This window comes from Clarias gariepinus, chromosome 23 (assembly GCF_024256425.1).
Source record: "Clarias gariepinus isolate MV-2021 ecotype Netherlands chromosome 23, CGAR_prim_01v2, whole genome shotgun sequence".
Lineage (NCBI taxonomy): Eukaryota > Metazoa > Chordata > Actinopteri > Siluriformes > Clariidae > Clarias > Clarias gariepinus.
The window spans coordinates 26,220,278-26,242,500 of record NC_071122.1 but is presented as its reverse complement, the minus strand read 5'-3'; the positions used below and the strand labels follow the sequence as shown (position 1 = coordinate 26,242,500).

Below are 22,223 nucleotides of genomic sequence, written 5' to 3'. Positions count from 1 at the left end.
GTTATAATGTTTCTCTGCTTTTACAACAATGTGTGTATGTGTGTGTTTTAAAATAAAATTCTGCATAAACTGCCTCATGTGAACACCTCCATGGAAGCAGTGTGACCCGGCCCGATCCGTGTGTGTGTGTGCGTGTGTGTGTGGGAGTTTAATCTTATTCCTGATCTCTCTCGTTTTTTTCTCTTCTGTGTTTTCTTTGATCCACTGTGTCTTTGACTGGGGAAGGAGCTTTGATTAGATCGTAAAGCTTCTCAAGAATTCTCTGAATGAATCGTAACACAGGAGGCGTGGTTTGTTGGAGAAGATGGGGAAGCCTAAAATGACCTCTTAGCTGGAGAAAAACACATCGTCTTCTGTTATACTTCTTGCAGATTAAACACCCAAAAGAACCAGTCTGTGCAGGTCAGAAAAGGATTTATCTAATTAAAGACTCGAGTGTGTAAACACACATCAGATTAGATCAGTATCTGGATGAACAGCTACGCCGGTGTCTCTAATCAGAGTAATAAAATCAGATTAAAGAAATATAAATTTAAATATAAATTGCTTGGAGTTGACACACGTCTATCCCAGGAGACTTACAGGCAGGGTACACTCTGGACAGGGTGCCAATCCAATCACAGGGCACACACACACTACAGGCAATTTGGGAACATGTTTTGCATAGAATGCATATGTTTGGACTGTGGGAGGAAACCGGAGCACCCAGAGCAACCCAAGTACAGTGAAACCTCGGATTGTGAGTAACGCAGTTTGCGAGTGTTCCGCAAGACGAGCCGAAGATTTTTAATAAATTTTGACTTGGAAAACGAGTACTGAGTATTATGTATAACGCATGCGCTTCTTGTTTTGACACAGCGTCACATGTTCACAACTGAACCGACGTTTTTTTTCATCTTGCGCTGCAGAATTGTGGGTAATCGTCTCCCCTGCTGGTCTCTTACTGGTCAACATAATCAACATCCGTGTACTGTTTATTATAACACACGCGTGTGCGGGCGTGTGAAGCAGAAGCAAGTCTCATTAGACAGGTTAAAGAACCATTTTGTGTGTGTGTGTGTGCGCGCTCATCATTGGAAAGCATGCCCCTTCCCACACACACACACACACATACTCTAGCAGAAACACAGCTCTGTCTTGATTATGTGATTGTAGAGTGTAGGTTAATTTGATTTACGTTTACTCCACAGAAGTAAGTCCGTTAGTGTGTGCACGCGCTCGAGTGTCAGAGATGTTTCTTGTTAATTTTTCCGATGAGGTAGTGTTTCCTTTTAAGTGTGTTTGTGAAAGTCAGCTGTTTCTAACTTTGTAGACGAGCATCAGGGTTTTGAATTTGATGCAGCAGCTACAGGAAGCCAGTGGCGAAAATGGGAGAAATGGGAGGTTTCTTCTGATGTTGTAAAGAAGAAAACGACAAGAACAAGTAAGGTTAGCGATATATGGGGAAAATGAGAGATAATTGTCCAGTTACCCCAAGATTGCAAGCAGTGACTGAATGAGTGATCTGATTGTTGTCCGGGGATGTTTTCTTTGTATTAAATGGTATTTCTTAAGTAGATGTGCCTGCAACTTTTTCCAATTGCATTTAATTGTACGCTCCTAAGTGTGTTTTTAAAATTCAAAGCCCTATCTGTTGAATTATGAGATGAACTAATAATTTTTCAAGCTTGATGTTTTTTTTATGATATAAGGGTGTTTTCTGTTTAAATTTCTAATTAGCATATCTTCTCTTCCTGTGGGCCGATTGTGATGAAACACAGCCTGAAAACCCCATTAAAAGTCCTTTAGTAGTTTTTATCTGATGTGTGCACAAACAAACAGACAAACACAAATTCCCAAAAAAACATCTTCTTTTATTACTCATCTTACATGCCCACAAATTATGTTTTTTGCAAATATCTTCAATGTACAGACACACCCACTTTACAGTTTTATTGTACAGTCCCGATCAAAAGTTTAAGATCACTTGAAAAATGGCAAAAAAATCATATTTTGCATGTTTGGATCTTAACAAGCTTCCAAGTAGAGCTTCAACATGCAACAAAAAGAAATGGGGGTGAGACAAAAAAAATTTTGAGCCATTAATTAATTGAAAATAACGATTAAACTGAAACAGGCTGTTTTACAGCTAATTAAAATTTTAGGACCACATGCCTTTAAAAGACCAAATCTGTGCAAAATGTGGATTTATCGTCATTTTCTGTCAGGTAGTCACACGTTCTGATGGCAAAAAAAGTCAAGTGGAAGACCCAAAAAAGTTTCACCAGCACTGAGCCGGTGGATCCAATTGGCTGTCCGTCAAGACACTGGACGATCCTCGACCCAAATTAAGGCCATTACTGGTGCAGACCTCGTCTCCTCAAACGCCACAGAACTGCTCGTTTGGACTTCGCAAGAGAGCACCAAACATGGGACATTCAAAGGTGGAAGAAAGTTTTATTCTCTAATGGGAAAAATGTAACCTTGATGGTCCTGATGGTTTCCATCGTTACCGGCATGACAAGCAGATCCCACCTGAGATGTTTTTCTACGCACCACAGTGGAGGGGGTGCCATAATGGTCTGGGGTGCTCTTTCCCTCAGTGGAACAATGGAGCTTCAGGAAGTGCAGGGGCGTCAAATGGCCGCTGGCTATGTCCAGATGTTGCAGGGAGCATTCCTCATGAGGGCCCTCGTCTGTGTGGCAATGACTGGGTTTTTTAACAGGACAACACTAGAGTACACAATGCCCGCAGGACAAGGGACTCCTTCAGGAGAATAACGTCACTCTTTTAGCCCATCCTGCGTGTTCCCCTGATCTAAACCTAATTGAGAACCTTCGGGGATGGATGGCAAGGGAAGTTTGGGAAAATGGACAAGAGTTCCAGACAGTAGATGCCCTTCGTGTGTCGGTCTTCACCACTTGGAGAAATGTTCCCACTCACGTCATGACTTACATCACGCACGCCACAACCCCTTTTAAAGTGATCAACAGTAACGGTGACGCTACTCAGTACTGAGTTCATGTTTGATTTCTGTTTTGGTTTACGGGTTGTTTTGCAGGTGTGGTCCTAAACTTTTAATTAGCTGTAAAACAGCCTGTTTCAGTTTAATCATTATTTTCAATTAATTGCTCAAAAATGTTTTGTCTCACTCCCATTTCTTCTAGTCGCATGTTGAAGCTCTACTTGGAACCTTGTTATGATCCAAACATGCAAAATATGAATTTTTTTTTTTTTTGCCATTTTTCAAGTGGTCTTAAACTTTTGCTCGGGACTGTATGAACAGATGAACGTCCTGAAGGAGATGAACGTCCTGGCCGCTTTTGTGTTCAGGCACTTTCCACAGACACCCTGGTTTGGGGTCCTTTGCTGAAGTCGCGCGCCAGTCGCGCGATCGCCTCCGACCATTTTGAATGATTTTTTTTTTTTTTACCTGTTAGTGAATCTCCATCTCTCCGCTACCGTGTGACAGTTAACTGCACCTCTGTTCACTTTGCTGGTGTGTCTGCAGATAAAAACAACCATGAACCTTGAGTTGCTCGGTAAGTGTGCCTCGCGCTGCATTTCTCTTTCCACATAGTGTTTGAACGCGCGTTAGCTAACCGAGCTAACCTAGCAATAGCACAGTGTTAGCTTTCCCCCACACCCGGATTCCGGCAGACCACGCCTTCTGCATTCTCATTGGCTGGGTCCATGGCTTAGCGCGCCGATTCCCAAACAGATGTCAGGAATCAGCCAATTCCAATTCAGGGGCGGGAACAGTAGTAGCCAATCCTTGAAGAGGGGGCGGGATTTGTCGGAATGCGGGTGGGGGCAATATGTTTTTAAGCTACGTTTATCTTGTTGTTTGTAAACATGGGCAGTTTGTATTTAAATGATATTAAATATAAATTATAGGTTTATTATTAATAGATTGATAAATATTTAGCCGAGCACTAAAGTGTGTCCGTGTTCAGTAATTTTATTCAGTAAATAATCCTGTAGCAGAGCTCAGCTCATAAACTACCTGAATCTCCTCAGACTAAACCCCGCCCCCTCATCGTCATCACACATTACTTCATGATGTCATGTTTTACTGTTTTTATTATCCTGTCTTATGGTGTGTGTGTGTGTGTGTGTTACAGAGTCATTCGGGCAGAACTACCCCGAGGTAAGGAGGAGAGGAAAGTGTGTCGTCGTCTACACCCCCCCACCCCCCACCACCCCGATCACACTCTCCGGTCAGGACGCCCCAGTCTCTCTCTTGTGGTAATCTGTGTGTGTGTGTGTGTGTGTGTGTGTGTGTGTGTGTGTGTGAGATAGGAAGCGGACGGTACGCTTGACTGCATCAGCATGGCTCTGACGTGCACGTTTAACCGCTGGGGGACGCTGCTCGCTGTCGGCTGTAACGACGGACGCATCGTCATCTGGGACTTCCTCACACGAGGCATCGCCAAGATCATCAGCGCACACATCCACCCTGTCTGCTCGCTCTGGTCAGAACACACACACACACCCACCGCGTCTGTCTCTGGTTGCGTGGATTTAAGCTTACTTTTTAATTAAATAATGAGTGTGTGTGTGTGTCTTGAACAGTTGGAGTCGAGATGGACACAAGCTGGTCAGCGCGTCCACAGATAACATGGTGTCTCAGTGGGACGTTCTGACCGGAGACTGTGATGAAAGGTTCACCTTCCCCTCCCCCATCCTCAAGCTGCAGTACCACCCCAGAGATGCGTAAGTACCGCCCATTTCCTGTCTGATCTGCCAATCATCATTCTTTAACAGGTGATGGAAACTTATAGTGTGTGTGTGTGTGTGTGTGTGTGTGTTAGAGACAAGGTGCTGGTGTGTCCAATGAAGTCAGCACCAGTGCTCCTCACGCTTTTAGACTCCAAACATGTGGTCCTGCCGGTGGACGACGACTCGGACCTGAACGTGGTGGCATCATTCGACAGGAAGGGAGACTATATTTACACAGGAAACGCCAAGGGCAAGGTCAGAGCGCACGGGGAGAGCACGGGGAGCGCACGGGGAACACACTTAGTGTGCACCATGCTCAGGTTATTACGTATTCTCCTTCACACACACACACACACGTCTCTCTGTGGTGACAGATTCTGGTGTTGGAGACGAGCACTCAGGAACTGGTGGCGTCGTTCAGAGTGACCACAGGCACCAGCAACTCCACTGCAATCAAGTCCATCGAGTTTGCACGCAAGGGCAGGTTAGCCCACACACACACACACACACACACACCCTATTGTCTCAATACACCTTTCAATTAAATAAAATAAAATTTTATTTACATGTCAGTTTTTAACATTGTTAATTTTTGCAAAGCAGATTTACAGAATAAAAAAGAAAATTATGGAATGTGAATGAAATGTAAGAAAATGATTGATGAAATGCTTTAACTCACAGACACTAACCCTAGAGTGTGTCCTGGTGTGTGTGTGTGTGTCTCTCTCTCTCTCTCTAGTTGTTTCCTGATTAACACAGCCGATCGTATTATCAGAGTGTACGATGGCCTAGAGATTCTCACCTGCGGGAGGGACGGAGAACCAGAACCTATGCAGAAACTACAGGACCTTGTCAACAGGTCTCTCTCTCTCTCTCTCTCTCTCTCTCTCTTTCTATCTCTCTTTCTCTCTCTCTCTCACACACACACTTAGTGAGGTCCATAACTATGTGGACAGTGTTGGTGTGTGTGGACTTTGGACCCCTAGTGGACCTACAGGGAACTACAACAACATGTCTGTGACTGGGTGATGAGTTGAGCACTGAGGACATTTGTGTAACGATTTGTGTGTGTGTGTGTGTGTGTGTGTGTGTGTGTTTCAGGACTCCATGGAAGCGGTGTTGTTTCTCAGGCGATGGTGAGTACATCGTGGCAGGCTCGGCTCGACAGCACGCGCTCTACATCTGGGAGAAAAGCATCGGGAACCTGGTGAAGATCCTCCACGGCACACGAGGAGAGCTGCTGCTGGATGTAGCGGTGAGACACACACACACACACACACACACACACACACACACACTGTGGTCTGTCCTGCTGGTCCATTCGTCCTGACAGTCTAGGAAGCTAAACTGAGCGCGCCCGACCGGAACGTTCTTCAGATCCTCACATAGAACCATAACAGTGGAGAAACGGGAACAGTTATATCATTTCTGTTTGTAGGAGCCAAACGATTATTTGTGTGTGTGTGTGTGTGTGTGTGTGTACAGTGGCATCCTGTGCGGCCAATAATTGCCTCCATCTCCAGCGGTGTGGTCTCAATCTGGGCCCAAAACCAAGTGGTGAGTAAAAGCTCAGTCCAGAGTGTGTGTGTGTCTGCTCTCCCTGTGTGCACTCTGTTTGACCGGACCGTACTCTGGGTTCTCTCGGGTTCTATAGGAGAACTGGAGCGCCTTCGCCCCGGATTTCAAAGAGCTGGACGAGAACGTGGAGTACGAGGAGAGAGAGTCTGAGTTTGACATCGAGGACGAGGACAAGAGTGAACCAGAACAGACAGGTTATACACACACACACACACACACACACACACACACACACAAACACACACAGTGCACACTACTATACTCTTCTGCTCTCTTTACAGAACACACGGATCACATAACAGTAAGGATGAAATAAACTTGATCATTTAAAGCACGAATAACGCGTGTGTGTGTGTGTGTGTGTGTGTGTGTGTGTGTGTGTTAGGAGCCAATGCTGCTGAGGATGAGGAAGTGGACGTGACCTCTGTTGATCCAATACCAGCTTTTTGTAGCAGGTCAGTATTAGTGATGATACAAGAAGGATGCAGGTGATTGACATTTACACGAGAGATCAAACACTTAAACTGCCTTTATAATAATAATAATAATAATAATAATAACAATAACAATTACAGTAATAATTACATTACCACCAATAATAATCCCTTGACTTGTGCTCCCAAAATATCTCGTCTGTCTTTACTGGACATGTTTGTGCTAATAAAAACAGCAACACTGTGACCATGACATGTGTGTGTGTGTGTGTGTGTGTGTGTGTGTGTGTGTGTGTGTTAGTGATGAGGAACTGGAGGACTATAAGGCACTGCTGTATTTACCCATCGCTCCTGAGGTGGAAGACCCTGAGGAGAACCCATTCGGCCCGCCTCCTGATGGACAAGGCTCCACCCCTGACGATGGCTCCACCCACAACACCTCCTCAGATAAGAAACAGAGACAGCCGTCTGCAGACGGAGCTCCGCCCAAAAAGAAAGCTCGAACTACAACCATTGAACTGCAGGGCGTCCCCAGTGATGGTGCGAGCGTCTCTCTCTCTCTCTCTCTCTCTCTCACTATCTGTGTCTCTCTCTCTCTCTCTCTCTCTCTCTCTCTCTCTCTCTCTCTCTCTCTCCTCTCTCTCTCTCTCTCTCTCTCTCTCACTATCTGTCTCTCTCTCCTCTCTCTCTCTCTCTCTCTCTCTCTCTCACTATCTGTCTCTCTCTCTCTCTCTCTCACTATCTGTCTCTCTCTCTCTCTCTCTCACTATCTGTCTCTCTCTCCTCTCTCTCTCTCTCTCTCTCTCTCTCTCTCTCTCTCTCTCTCTCACTATCTGTCTCTCTCCTCTCTCTCTCTCTCTCTCTATCTGTCTCTCTCTCCTCTCTCTCTCTCTCACTATCTGTCTCTCTCTCCTCTCTCTCTCTATCTGTCTCTCTCCTCTCTCTCTCTCTCACTCTCTCCTCTCTCTCTCTCCTCTCTCTCTATCTGTCTCTCTCTCCTCTCTCTCTCTCTCTCACTATCTGTCTCTCTCTCCTCTCTCTCTCTCTCTCTCTCTCTCACTATCTGTCTCTCTCTCCTCTCTCTCTCTCTCTCTCTCTCTCTCTCTCTCTCACACTATCTGTCTCTCTCTCTCTCTCTCTCCTCTCTCTCTCTCCTCTCTCTCTCTCCTCTCTCTCTCTCTCTCACTATCTGTCTCTCTTTCCTCTCTCTCACTATCTGTCTCTCTCTCTCTCTCTCCTCTCTCTCACTCTCTCCTCTCTCTCTCTCCTCTCTCTCTATCTGTCTCTCTCTTCTCTCTCTCTCTCTCTCTCACTATCTGTCTCTCTCTCCTCTCTCTCTCTCTCTCACTATCTGTCTCTCTCTCTCACACTCTCTGTCTCTCTCTCTCTCTCTCCTCTCTCTCACTCTCTCCTCTCTCTCTCTCCTCTCTCTCTCTCTCTCACTATCTGTCTCTCTTTCCTCTCTCTCACTATCTGTCTCTCTCTCTCTCTCTCCTCTCTCTCACTCTCTCCTCTCTCTCTCTCCTCTCTCTCTCTATCTGTCTCTCTCTTCTCTCTCTCTCTCTCTCTCACTATCTGTCTCTCTCCTCTCTCTCTCTCTCTCACTATCTGTCTCTCTCTCTCTCACACTATCTGTCTCTCTCTCCTCTCTCTCTCTCTCTCACTATCTGTCTCTCTCTCCTCTCTCTCTCTATCTGTCTCTCTCCTCTCTCTCTCTCTCTCCTCTCTCTCACTCTCTCCTCTCTCTCTCTCCTCTCTCTCACTCTCTCCTCTCTCTCTCTCCTCTCTCTCTCTCTCACTATCTGTCTCTCTCTCTCCTCTCTCTCTCTCTCTCTCACTATCTGTCTCTCTCTCCTCTCTCTCTCTCTCTCACTATCTGTCTCTCTCTCCTCTCTCTCTCTATCTGTCTCTCTCACTATCTGTCTCTCTTTCCTCTCTCTCTCTATCTGTCTCTCTCCTCTCTCTCTCTCTCCTCTCTCTCACTATCTATCTCTCTCCTCTCTCTCTCTCTCTCTCACTATCTGTCTCTCTCTCCTCTCTCTCTCTCACTATCTGTCTCTCTCTCCTCTCTCTCTCACTATCTGTCTCTCTCCTCTCTCTCTCTCTCTCTCCTCTCTCTCTCTCTCTCCTCTCTCTCACTATCTGTCTCTCTCTCTCTCTCTCTCTCTCTCACTCACTTCCTCCTCTCTCTCACTATCTCTCTCACTCACTTCCTCCTCTCTCTCTCACTATCTCTCTCTCTCTCTCTCTCCTCTCTCTCTCTCACTCTCTCCTCTCTCTCACTATCTGTCTCTCCCTTTCTCTCTCTCTCTCTCTCACTCTCTCCTCTCTCTCTCTCCTCTCTCTCACTATCTGTCTCTCTCTTTCTCTCTCTCCTCTGTGTCTTCCTCTCTGTCTTGTTGTATTCTTGATGATGGTTTGTAATTAATACTGAATTAAAGTTAATTTGGCAGACACTCTTACCCAGAGCGACTTTCAAAAGCAATTAAAATTTTTAATTAATCTCTCTCTCTGTCTGTCTGTCCGTTTGTGTGTCTCAGAGGTGCACCCGTTGTTGGGGGTGAAGGGAGACGGGAAGTCGAAGAAGAAGGCGGCAGGCCGTCCGAAGGGATCGAAAGGTAAAGAGAAAGATTCAGCGTTTAGACCCAAACTGTTCGACAGAGAGAAAGACAGAGGGGCGGAGTTGGACGGGGCGGGACTAAAGGGTAAGACCCCGCCCACATTGATCTCCCCCTACATGCTTGCTTAAAGCCAAAGCCTGCTCGAGCACAGACGCAAACTCCGCCTCCTGGGCTAAGCTGCCCGCCTCTTAAAGTAAATAAAGAACTGGCGCAATTACAGTATGGGTCCCGCCTCTGTGGCTGGGTGGCCCCGCCCACATTCTGCCTGCAGGGGGCGTATTTCTGTGTGTTGGGGCTTTCCACACTTTTACTGCCCTCCTGTGTCTGGGTGTGGCTCCCTCTGGCTTTGCTCCCTGTCCTTCCTGCTCCGCTCCTGTCCCGCTGTCCAGCTGTCCCCCGCGCCTGTGTCTGTGTGTTTAGGTGTGTTTGTTTGTGTGTGCGCGTGGTCTTGGTCTTCAGTGTAACAGGCCCGAGTCTCTGTGTGATTAACAGGTGAATGATTGACACACTGCTCCTCCTTAGCTCCACACACACACGCACACACACACACACATACACACACAGCCTGGTGCATGCCTTTAATTCTGCTATGTGTTTTGTGTTTGCAGGAACGCTCATAGCTTCAGCGTACAAGCCGCACGATGTTCAGGGTCTGGACTGAGGGACTGATGGTGTGAGCCTGCAGCGCCCCCTGTCTGTGTGGAGACCTAACGTTCTGTAAAAGACTGTAGAAGTGCTGAGTGTGGGGAGACGCAGGACGTTCCACTCGGTTCTAACTGTTCCAGGGTCAGTGTGTGACAGGACGTGTTTCATTCCCCAGAACACACAGCGCCTCCTGCTGATGGACAGAGAGAGAGAGAGAGAGAGACTGAACATTCTTTTGTAAATATTTTTCCTCTCAGCTGTGTAGTCGTTTTGTATCTTTTTTTTTTACAAACCTTTCACTTTGTGTGTGTGTGTGTGTGTGTGTGTGTGTGTGTGTGTGTGCGCGCGCGCGCGTGAGACCCTCTCTGTAGGAGTTTTTTCCACTTTTTAGTCCAGGAAGAAAATAAGCTTTGGAATAAAATTATTTCTGAAAACAGATCACATCTGTAACATTCTTCTCGCCTGATTGTGTGCACGCGTGTGTGTTGTGCACGCGTGTGTGTTGTGCACGCGTGTGTGTTGTGCACGCGTGTGTGTTGTGCTCGCGTGTGTGTTGTGCTCGCGTGTGTGAGTTTCTCCTGATTCTGTCCGTTTGTGCGTGTAAAAATGCCAGTGAGCCACTAGGTGGCACCAGTGGTGTGTTTGTGTCTCTGACTCTCTTTCTCACCCACTCACTTTCTCACACACACACACACACACATACACACAGGGCAGTGTAATGAAGAGAGAGAGATATGTTTGTGTCATTTATCTCCATTTTGCTGTTGGATTCCATTTTGTTTCTTTGTATTAAAAAAACTAAAAACTTGTGCCCTGGGTCACATGACCAGTAGGGAGGGAATTGGAGTCCCTGGTTACTGCAGGTGCAGTGTGTAGAGTAGGAAGGAAGGGACGAGTACATGTGAGAAATATAAATATTTAATAAACTCTCCATACCCTTGGACGTGGCAGAGATGTGGGTTACAGGAGTAACACTACAGGGATTTCTGGTTTCTTTTTTCTTCTTTGTCTTTCGGCTGTTCCCTTTCAGGGGTCGCCACAGCGAATCATCTGCCTCCATCTAACCCTATCCTCTGCATCCTCTTCTCTCACACCAACTAACTTCATGTCCTCTCTCACTGCATCCATAAATCTCCTCTTTGGTCTTCCTCTAGACCTCCTGCCTGGGAGCTCCAACCTCAGCATCCTTCTACCGATATATTCACTATCTCTCCTCTGAACATGTCCAAACCACCTCAATCTGGCCTCTCTGACTTTATCTCTAACGTGGGTTGTCCCTCTGATGGACTCATTCTTGATCCTATCCATCCTTGTCACTCCCAAAGAGAACCTCAACATCTTCAGCTTTGCTACCTCCAACTCTGCCTCCTGTCTTTTCTTCAGTGCCACTGTCTCTAAGGCGGCGTGCTATTTCCAGCTTCACTCCACTCTTTGTGAAGCTCTCCCAAGGTCTAGAGGTCTTTTTCTTAATCGGAGGTCATCCCTGTTGCTTGTGCACCTTCTCCTACCACACTTTTCCCATTCAGTCAACTTTCCCAGAATGAGCGTTAATACAGCAGATTCTGTGGCTTACGGTCCTTGTGGAGAGAGTCGATGATCCTTATCTGGACAACTGTCGAGTCTTCACCGCGCGTGTACTGAACTAGATCGACTCGGTATATATACTGTATGAATAGTAATAAATGAATAAAAGAAAAAATGTATTAAATTAAAAAAGAGTCTAATCTTTTGATATGTTTATGGAAAAGAGTGAAACACAGATTTAGTAAATAATTAAAATTTCATCTTTATTACAATCACGTGAACACCAGATTTCAGGAAAAGATCTTTTTATAAAGAGAACGCAATCACACAGTTCCTGCAGGGTGTGTGGGTGTGGCCAATCAAACGCCACCATTCAGGCAGAAATATAAAACTGTCCTCGGGACCATGGTGTGTTTTCACTCTGCAAGCGTGTGTGTGTGTGTGTCTGGAGGTGGCCATGTCGCATTACCCCCGCAGAGATGTGTAAAAGTGTTCAGACTCTCTCTGCTGAAAGAGAAGAGGTGCAATGTGGGTGTGAGCCACGAGGGCGGCGCTGTAAACACTTCACGCCGTGTCTCAGTGCAGGTGTGGAACTAAAACATCCTGATGTTTATCGAATAAAAGTGAATCATAAGTTCAGAATTAAATTCACATGTACAATGAAACTCGAGTCAAATCTGCAAGCAGCCACAAAGAAATAGAAACTTGTTCAACACCACAACTGAAAGCTGGAAGGCCAAGACATTCCGCCTCCGACCAGGAAATTAATCAACACTCATTGTTTCACTGCAAAATGTTTTCACATGAGAACAACAAAAAACATCAAAGCGTCAGGGTTCGAGCGCAGAGGAGCTCCGGCACGACCGGCGTCTTCATGTACACGCAGAATTTACAAACAATCATTAGAGAAATCCACCGCGCCTCCTGGAGGTGTGAGCCCGAGAAGTTTTATACACAGTAATTCATAAAGATCTGATAGCGTCAACTTCCTGTCTTCCTTCCTCTTCATATCACTTTCTGTCTGTTCTAATCTTATCATTAGTTACTTCCTGTCTGATTTGATTATTATATTAGTCATTTCCTGTCTAGTCAGATCTGATCTCTTCTTAAGTTACTCCCTGTCTGACTTGATCTGATCCCACACTTTCACTTCCTGTCTGGTTTGCATGTGCAGGCGATGGCGTTTGGCTTTGGATGCTTTTTTTCCCAGAGTAACTAACTGGTTTAGTGATCGTCTCAGGTGATGGGTGGGGCCAGATGTAAAGGAGCCCCACCAACACTGATGGAAAACAATCAGAGAAATCTGACATCTTTTTGTGCAAGCGCATTGGCTTTCAAGAAAGTTTTCATCTGATTCCTTCTAAAGAAACTCGACACTCATTAGCACCGGCGAGACGATAAACTGCTTGTTTGTTTTTCCAGTGCGTCTCAGAGCCGCCACTTTAACGTGGCACCATATTGCTGGACATCGTCCAACCAGAGTGCAGCATTTATACATTTAGATTTTTTTGTACGTTTGTGGGTGAAAAGAGAATCAAACCCTCACATGTCTCGCCTCCAGCGTGCGAAACTTGGCTTTGAGAAAACCACCACTCTACACTCAGCACTGTGAAACACCTATGTACAGTTACCATGGAGACGGGAGGTAGCCTCATGTGGTCAAGGCAGTAAAACACACAGGCACACACACATATGCAAAGGCTCATGGGAGATTTACTCAGACAAACCAAAATGGAGAGGTTAAGTGAGGGGACCAATAAAAATGGAGCAGAGGCGGGGTGTGAGGTGACGTTTGTGTGTGTGTGTGTGTGTGTGTGTGTGTGTGTGTGAAAGCTAAAATCCAGGGTTAGGGTTAGGGTTATCATCATCATATTTGCAGATATGAAGGAGAGAACACGAGCATGAGTAGACCCTCTGAGGGTGAGTTAGCTTGCACAGATTTGTTAATTCTTACTTAATTCTGTTAATTGTCACTGCACCCATTAGCACTTTAATAAACACCTGCTGCAGGATGTTTGCTAGCTGTAAGCTAAGCTTATGCTAGTTGTCTAAAATAGTTTGACCTCATTATTTAGCCCTCATCTTCTTTTTTTTTTTTTTTGGATTTTCTCCCTAATTTAGTCGTGTTCAATTCCTCTCCGTCACTAGGGGTCTCCCACATTGAGGCTACTACTACCACTCAGTCGGGAGGGCCGAAGACCATCACACGTTTCCTCCGAACCCCGTGACACCAACTGACCGCATCTTTTCGAACTGCTCGCTCACGCACAGTTGGGGGCGGAGTCAAACACTCGGAGGACAGCGCTACCCTCTCCTCACAGATGCCCCTAATTGACTGTAGAGCGGTGATTAATGTGGGAGCACTAAGTACCTCTCATCCCTCCCCTCTGAGAGAGCTCGGCCAATCAGCTCTCTCTAGACCTCCGGCTGCGAGAGGTTACAGCATCACCCGGGAACCGAACCAGCGATCTCCGGGTGACAGGGCGAGAACTTTACCACTCGGAGGCCCCAGCCGTCAGCTTCTTTTAATCACTATTTCTAATTTCTTTTTAGGATTTCTGGAAGAGTTAGTTAAATAGTTATAGCCACCTCAGGCAAAAGACGTTCACTGGTGGTTTCGAGTTTCTTGTATGCTGTGGGAACTGATGCTGAAGTTCATTTAGTTAGTTAGCTCTGGTGCAGGTAGAGAAAAGTGAGAGGTAGAGGTTTAAAGCTTAAATGAAATTTCACATACACACACACACACACTGCTTCATGGATATTACAACGAAACTAATGTTGTGTTTAGACTGAAGTTGTTTAGTGACAATAAGAAAATATAAAAAACAAAAAGAATTTTTATAGGAACTATAACTTTCTCTCAGCTCTGATTGGCTACGACACGTGACCAATCAGAATGCTTCGTGCCCTGAAAGGAGGACATGTAACTGTGTAAATCTCCCATAATGCCACACTCTGTGTGTGTGTGGTTATACAGTGGTGACGGTGAGGAGGGAGTTTGGGATCTGCACATTCTCATCGTGCGTCCCAAGTCGTGTCCCGTGAGTCAGCAGCTCCTCCACCGTCGTCCAGTCGTCCAGCAGCTTCCTGTTCCTGAGGCGACTCAGCTTCCTCTGACTCAGCTCCATTAGCACGTTATGTCCGCTGCTGTCTCCGCCCACGCTGCTGTTATTGTTAGGCCCGCCCCCTCGGAGAGCCTCGCGCTTCTGCCGCTGCTTCTGCAGCACCTGTTCGCGGCGTTCCGAGCGGCTCCAGTAGCGCCCCACCCTTCGTATTTCCACGTTTGTCTCATCGTCTGTGCTAATGCCACCGCCACGCTCGTCTGCTAGCCGAAGCGCCCGCTCACGCAACAGCTGGTTACGCATCGCTCGAGGGTTCAGCGGCCCCGACGGAGGTTTGTGTGCTAATGATGTAGTTGTGGTAGTCATGTGACCCTCAAGTGTGCTGTACGGACCATGCCGATTGGTGCTCTTAGGCCAAGTGTCGTTTCCTTCCTGAGACGGCGTGTGACTGAGCGTATGGAACCGTCCTCTTTCTCGTGCTCCTGGTGGCTCTTTCTCACATTCCTCTTTTATACCTGTTGGTGGCTCAGTAAAACTTCTCCCCCTGCTGTCATGGCAATAGGACTGTGGGGGCAGGGCAAAGTGGTGGTCGTCAGTGGAGCTGGAGAGACTAGGCTGGCTTATAGCGTGTTTGGGGCGTGTCCGTGACATGTGATGTGCGTGTTGGGCAGGGAGCGTTGCGTGGGTGTGGGGTGGGCCATGTGATTGGAGTGCGTCACGGGCATGGTGCGTGTTTTGGGCAGAAGGAATAGGGTGGCTTTGGGGCAAAGCATGTGAAGGGCGTGAATCATGGGCGTGGTGTGTGAGTTGGGTGGGAAGTGTAGCTTGGGTGTGAGGTGAGGCACGGGTGTGGGGTGATGTATGTGAGGAAAGGATATCATGGGTGTGGTGTGTCTGTTTGGCAGGAAGGGTAGGGTGGGCGTGGCCATGGTGTGTGCTGTGTGATGTAAGTGTATTGTGGGTGTGGTGTGTATTTTGGGCAGGGAGTGTTATGTGGGTGTGGCCATGTGCCCCACGCGATTCAGATGTACAGTTTTTATGGGTGGGGAGCACAGCATGGGTGTGGCCATGGTGTGCACCATGTGAAGCATGTGTTTCAGTGGTCAGGTGTGTGTGTTGTGTGGGGAGCATAGTTCGGGTGTGGTCGTGCTGTGGTGTGTGTGATGTTGGGGTACTGTGGGTGTGGCGTGTGTGTTGGGTGGGAAGTGTTGCATGATACGAGTGTGCAGGGAGATTAGGGTGTTGGGTAGGATGTGGGACATTGTTACCATGATGTGCAGCTTGATTAGCACTGTGTGTAGGATGACTTGCATGGTGCATAGAGGGTGCAGGATGATTAGCATGCAGTGTGGTGTAGTTAGCCGGATGTGAATGGTGTGTATGGTGAATAGCTTGGTGTGCAGGGTAGTTAGCATGGTGTGTAGGGTGATTAGCAGGATGTGGAATGTGATTAGCATGGTTCCTAGGATGGTTAGCATGAGGTGTAAGATGATTAGCATGGCTTATAGGGTGATTAGAATGATGTGTAAGATGATTAGCATGGTGTGTGTGATAGCTAGCATTGCACAGCACATCTGTTTCAGTTTCCTCAGTTAACTGTTGCTGCAGTGCATGGCTGTAGCGGTTTAGTGTCACGCTGCAGTAATTAGGTGACGTGGGGTGACTCGCCCTCCTGCGCTGCTCTACATGCACAGGGCGGTGGTGTAGCGTCCTGCTTCTCCTCAGCATCCCTGATGACCCATGTTGTGTCATCACCCTCTGCTGGCCGCTGGGAGAACTGCAGGTAGAGAAAATGGCGGCGCTGCTCAAGCTGTGGTGGTTCGGACACGGACGCTCGCCATTGTGCAGCTGCGCAGATGCGACCCTGACCATCTGCCGCGGGTTAGTATCCGTGTCCACGCACTCGCCATCGGGCTGTGTCGCGAGTGCCTCGGGGATGGCTTCTAGCTCACGATGGGCTTTCTGTGCGTCCATGCACAGGTTCTGCAGCTCCCCCTGGTGGTGGAGCCGTGAGTTATACACCCGCATGCGTTTCTCCAGCAGGCGTTGAAAGCGCAGGAACTCGGCCGTGCTCACGCTGTAGAAGCCCGAGTCACTAAGCTCTGATGAAATAAATGACTCGGACGAAGGTGATCCTCCTCGAACTCGTGTCCCTCGACCTCCCTGGTGGGCGTGGCACTCATCTAACCCTTCCTCCGTCTCCACCCCTGAGAGCTCCCCCTGGTGGAAGCTGCCGTCTGTCCAGCCTAGGCCACTGTCCAGCTCGTGATGGAGGGGGAGATATCCTACTGTCTTCTCCAGAACATAGTCCTCGTCCTCTGTCTGCAAGGGAGGCAAAACTTAATAATTATGCTCAGTTTTATTTCATATTTATTGTATATTAAGATTTGATATTTCTATAAATTCAATAAAGGAATAATATTTCTATTGGCAGAATTCTGTCAGCTGCAGGGTGGAAGTGACTCCCTCTGAAACACGTCCTCACTGCTCTCGGCTCTGTTTTATCGCCGCGTCTTAATGATTAATGCCATGTGGTTGCTTAGCAACACTCAACATATCTGCATAACATTTGGTGTTCGAGGCAGTGAGAGAGTTTACACTCGGTTCTCATTTTTCTGTTCTTTTCTTTAATCAGTGTTTAATCATTTCATCAAGAATTAACACCTAATGGAGTCTGAATAAAATGACACTGTTTGATTTACTCCTTATTGCCTTAGTTATTCCAGAATTCCACAGACACACACACACACACACACACACTAACCTGGCTCTGAAAGCTGCTGGGTTCCTCCATGTTGGAGTTGCAGCAGGACAGGAGACAGTTGTGTTTCTGAACAGCTTTAGGAGAGAACTCAGGATCCTGATGCACAAAAACAGGGGAATGTTTCAAAACACTCCAATGTGGTTATGCTAACTTTATGCTAACATTATGCTAACATGGCTAATTAGGTGGGGTGAAGCTTCAGGAAATCAGCTTGTGATGTTAAAGCAGGAGATGTGAAGATGGAAAAAGAAGAAGGAGGAACAAGAGAGACATCAGGATATACAGATGGAGATAAAGATGGAGGGGTGGATTAAGATAGAACTCTGAGTGTGTGTGTGTGTTCGCCTAAGAGCTGTGTGATCTTTGTTAGTCCTTTTCATGGTTCTGTTGATGTGGATTTTACAGTCAGTCTCACACACACACACACACACACACACACACACACACACATACTGCACCTACATGGCGTGGAGCTGTTCGCTTGTCCTCGAGGTCCCGCGGAGCGTTGGGGAGATACTCGTATCTGCCTCCGTCTCCATGGTTACCAGGCAGGCTCACATGACTGTAGCAAGGCCTGAAGGAAACACACACATACACACACACCTCACACACATCAGTCAGTGAGAACACATCTTGAACAAATCAACACACACCTCCACACAGCCGTGTGCTCACGTTAGGGCCGGACACACCGACCTGATGTACACAGAACCTCTCTACAGCTTAACACTGAGAACTGAAAATAAGAATCATATACACACACACACACAAAGTCATAAATAATAAAGACTCAGAGAGAGAGAGAGAGAGAGAGAGAGAGAAAGAGAGAGATGTAGACAGACAGACCGGTGTGTGGTGATTCGATCCGTCCTCCTCGGTCATGCTGCTCAACACTGCAGTAAGAGTGAAGAGCGTAACACACACTCAGTGTTGTGTGTCACATGGATGGCTGTATTCGTTGCAGCTGCAGGCTGTGTGTGTGTGTGTGTGTGTGTGTGCGTTGTCTTTCTCAGCTGCAGTTGCCTGTTACATGTTTTGAGTCTGACCTCGTTTCTGCAGAAGAAAACCAACTCTGTAAATACAACACTGTTAGCACGTTAGCCTGCAGCATGAACATTTTATCCTCTCGCACCACACACACACACAAACCAACACACACAGGGTTAGCAGATTTCTTCCATTAATTCCTGAGTTAGCTCTGCTCTGGCTCCTTCAGAATTCGATGCATCTTCTCCACCTGCTGCTTGAGCCTCAATCAGTGGCTGCGCTCTTCACTCAGAGACATGAACATGCTTTGATCTTAAATAAATTATTCCCAAACATTTAAACATATTTTGAAAAGTTGTTATTCCATAAGAGTCCATAAGGAGCCATCAAACCCGGAACTTCGGGCTGAGTAACTACTGAGTGACCTTAATGTTATTAAAAAATATACAGACTGAGACAGATCTGAGAACCTGGGGGAGAACATCCAGCTGTGGAAAACATCCAACTAAAGTCAGTGAGCAGGTAAAGAGGGAATCAATCAGAAGCCCAGAGGAAAACCTGCTCCAGTCAGAGTCCTGGGGGTGGAGCTTCACTTTCCAACAGGACAAGAGCAATGGGCGTTCCTCCAAAGCATCTACACCCATAACCTGAACGATTGAACGTGAAACACCAGACCTTGATCTGACTTTGAGCATCTGTGACAAGAGGATCAATGCTCTCTTTAAGACTAACAGCAACACCACTAACACCACCACTAACACCACCACTACTACCAACAGCAACACCACTAACACCACCACTACCACCACCACTAACACCACCACTACTACCAACAACAACACCCTTAACACCACCACTACTACCAACAGCAACACCACTAACACCACCACTACTACCAATAGCAACACCACTAACACCACCACTACTACCAACAGCAACACCACTAACACCACCAGTACTACCAACACCACCACTACTACCAACAGCAACACCACTAACAACACGACTACCACCAACAGCAACACCACTAACACCACCACTACTACCAACAGCAACACCACTAACACCATCACTACTACCAACAGCAACACCACTAACACCACCACTAACACCACCACTACTACCAACAGCAACACCACTAACACCACCACTAACACCACCACTAACACCACCACTACTACCACTAACACCACCATTACTACCAACAGCAACACCACTAACACCACCACTAACAACACCACTACTACCAAGAGCAACACCATTAACACCACCACTACTATCAACAGCAACACCACTAACACCACCACTACTACCAACAGCAACACCATTAACACCACCACTACTACCAACAGCAACACCATTAACACCACCACTACTACCAACAGCAACACCACTAACACCACCACCACCACTAACACACTAGCACCTTGGTCCTGGAGGAACGTTGTTTCGTTTCACTGTGTACTAACTGTATATGGTTGTAATGACAATAAAGCCTACTTGAACTTGAACTACTAACACCACCACTACTACCAACAGCAACACCACTAACACCACCACTACTACCAACACCACCACTACTACCAACAGCAACACCACTAACACCACTACTACTACCAACAGCAACACCACTAACACCACCACTAACACCACCCCTACTACCAACAGCAACACCACTAACACCACCACTACTACCAACAGCAACACCACTAACACAACCACTACTACCAACAGCAACACCACTAACACAACCACTACTACCAACAGCAACACCACTAACACCACCACAACTACCAACAGCAACACCACTAACACCACCACTACTACCAACAGCAACACCACTAACACAACCACTACTACCAACAGCAACACCACTAACACAACCACTACTACCAACAGCAACACCACTAACACCACCACAACTACCAACAGCAACACCACTAACACCACCACAACTACCAACAGCAACACCACTAACACCACCACAACTACCAACAGCAACACCACTAACACCACCACTACTACCAACAGCAACACCACTAACACCACCACTACTACCAACACCACCACTACTACCAACAGCAGCACCACTAACACCACCACTACTACCAACACCACCACAACCACCAACAGCAACACCAATATTACCACGAACAGGAACAACACCAACATCAGCACCACCACTCTCAGTGCTCTCCATCCAGTCTGTCACCAATAGTCATGTGACTGTGCAGCAACAGAAGGAGGTGGTTATTACCCCAGGGGTTATTCCTCCACCTTGTTTAGTCCCTGAGTGAAAAAAACAATAATGAGAGGGCGGGCCGTGAGGCCCCGCCCCTGACTCCTGCCGTGATGAGAAAGTGAGTATATCTGTAAATCATCTCACTCCTCCACACACACTCCTGCTTCTCTTCACACTTCCTGTCTGAGCCCACAGACTGGCAGCTCGCCGCTCATTAAAATTAGACCCTCGTTTATTAAAAGCTGTGAGTTTGTATCTGACACCACGTCTGTGCAGCGGAACGCAGCGTCCAATCACATTTATGCAAGACAGCCACTGGGACGTGTTTTTTACGGACGTAACACACACACCTGTCTGAGGTGGCGCTGTCCCACGGTCGCTCTGTGTGTGTGCTGCTGTCTGATGATCTATGATACTGTAAGCTCCGCCCCCGTCGCCCTTCTATTTGCACTGTGATTGGCTGCTCGTAACTGGTCAGGATTCGTAAAGCCTCATGGTTCCGTATGTACCTCAGATCCTGTGCACTCACCTGGAACACACACACACACACACACACACACACATTTTCATGAGTACAGATTATCAGACAAGTAAATACATCACCAAGATTATATTTTTAAACATTTCTCAAGGCCCAGTTTTTATTTTAATACCATAATGGTGCTTTTTCCCAAATGTATTGGCACCCCACCTATAATATTTGGTCTTAGCTGAATTTATGAAATATGCAAATTGTTGCATTTTAATTATAAACATGCTAATTAGCACCTTAACTAACAGGCTACTACAGCTTTGAGTTATGATGTTCTGATTTTTAGAGAATCTTCAGTGGGGCTCAGAATACAACCTTACACACACACACATGCACGTACATATTTATACATAAGTGTGTGTGTGTGTGTGTGTGTGTGTCCTAGGCAGTTTCTAGGCATTACTAAACCCATAAGAAGAAATGTCCAAATATGCAACACACACACACACATGAAAATGTAATTATTTATAGTACACTTATTATATTTGTGAATGACATGTAACAGAGCAGACTAAATATACTCAATTCAGGTGTGTGTGTCTGTGTGTGTGTAGGTTGAAGCAATCTCTGCAGTCATAGACGCACACACGCACACACACACACATAAGCAAGGATTGTTCTTAGCATTACCTACCACATCGTGACCACAGAATCAATCCACATCTTTAAACACACACACACACACACACACACACACATACAGTGGACACTTACCCCCATTGTTCCGTCGCTCATCCACGGCCCTGACAGCCGACAGCCCATTGCCAAGGCAACGGATCAGCACAGTCACTAAGTACCAGCGGAGAGATGCAGAAAAAATTCTTCACTGACACACACATACACGCACACATTCATCCACACACACACACGCACACACAGGAGGGAAAGAGAGAACGATGCTCGATGAGATGCAGATGCTGAAGAAGAACACAGAAAGAGAGAGAGAGAGAGAGAGAGAGAGAGAGGTGGATGAGATGTGAGCCTCCTTCTCCTTCCCTCCCTCTGAATCCTTCTCCCCCCTGGCTGCCAGTCACTGGACATAGCCACACCCCTTTCTGTCTTCCTGCCCATCAGCTGATGATGTCACAAGCCCCACCCTAACGGAGCTGCTCTCCTCAAAGTGTAGTAACCA

General features: G+C 46.8%; 3 protein-coding genes across 4 annotated transcripts in view; 2 read left to right on the top strand and 1 right to left on the bottom strand.

Moving 5' to 3' along the window:
* zgc:153675 (uncharacterized protein LOC768179 homolog) overlaps positions 1-59 on the top strand; it is a 2,488-nt gene extending 2,429 nt beyond the window's left edge. The window contains exon 3 of the mRNA XM_053484665.1: positions 1-59. This exon is cut by the window's left edge and continues 1,147 nt beyond it. The gene's annotated coding sequence lies outside the window, so the exon portion shown is untranslated.
* Positions 60-3,272: 3,213 nt separating this feature from the next.
* Positions 3,273-10,261, top strand: rbbp5 (retinoblastoma binding protein 5). 2 transcript variants are annotated; one of them, XM_053484636.1, is made up of 14 exons: positions 3,273-3,522; positions 4,105-4,130; positions 4,283-4,455; positions 4,556-4,696; positions 4,795-4,957; positions 5,077-5,186; positions 5,442-5,561; positions 5,804-5,957; positions 6,188-6,259; positions 6,357-6,474; positions 6,666-6,735; positions 7,016-7,254; positions 9,255-9,332; positions 9,944-10,261. In XM_053484636.1, the coding sequence occupies exons 1-14, from the start codon at positions 3,504-3,506 to the stop codon at positions 9,994-9,996; spliced, it is 1,536 nt and encodes a 511-aa protein (XP_053340611.1). In that variant the 5' UTR covers positions 3,273-3,503; the 3' UTR covers positions 9,997-10,261. The 2 variants fall into 2 exon arrangements, with proteins under 2 accessions (XP_053340611.1, XP_053340610.1); XM_053484635.1 differs by having other exon boundaries at positions 3,275-3,522; positions 9,255-9,419.
* Positions 10,262-13,312: 3,051 nt separating this feature from the next.
* On the bottom strand, positions 13,313-21,935 carry LOC128511677 (filaggrin-like). Its single transcript, XM_053484634.1, has 5 exons — positions 21,806-21,935; positions 20,910-21,088; positions 17,793-17,904; positions 17,331-17,426; positions 13,313-16,888 (listed from the first exon to the last, which is right to left on the bottom strand). The coding sequence occupies exons 1-5, from the start codon at positions 21,851-21,853 to the stop codon at positions 14,474-14,476; spliced, it is 2,850 nt and encodes a 949-aa protein (XP_053340609.1). The 5' UTR covers positions 21,854-21,935; the 3' UTR covers positions 13,313-14,473.
* Between the last annotated feature and the right edge of the window lie 288 nt (positions 21,936-22,223).

Excerpts from the sequence above, each read along its gene's own strand:
- LOC128511677 (XM_053484634.1), bottom strand. The coding sequence starts at position 21,853 with ATGGGCTGTCGGCTGTCAGGGCCGTGGATGAGCGACGGAACAATGGGG. Across the intron at positions 17,427-17,792 it reads AGCGAACAGCTCCACGCCAT|GATCCTGAGTTCTCTCCTAA; the intron begins GTAGGTGCAGTA and ends TTTGTGCATCAG. Across the intron at positions 16,889-17,330 it reads CCAGCAGCTTTCAGAGCCAG|ACAGAGGACGAGGACTATGT; the intron begins GTTAGTGTGTGT and ends CCTCCCTTGCAG.
- rbbp5 (XM_053484635.1), top strand. Across the intron at positions 4,958-5,076 it reads CAGGAAACGCCAAGGGCAAG|ATTCTGGTGTTGGAGACGAG; the intron begins GTCAGAGCGCAC and ends CTGTGGTGACAG. Across the intron at positions 9,420-9,943 it reads GGACGGGGCGGGACTAAAGG|GAACGCTCATAGCTTCAGCG; the intron begins GTAAGACCCCGC and ends TTGTGTTTGCAG.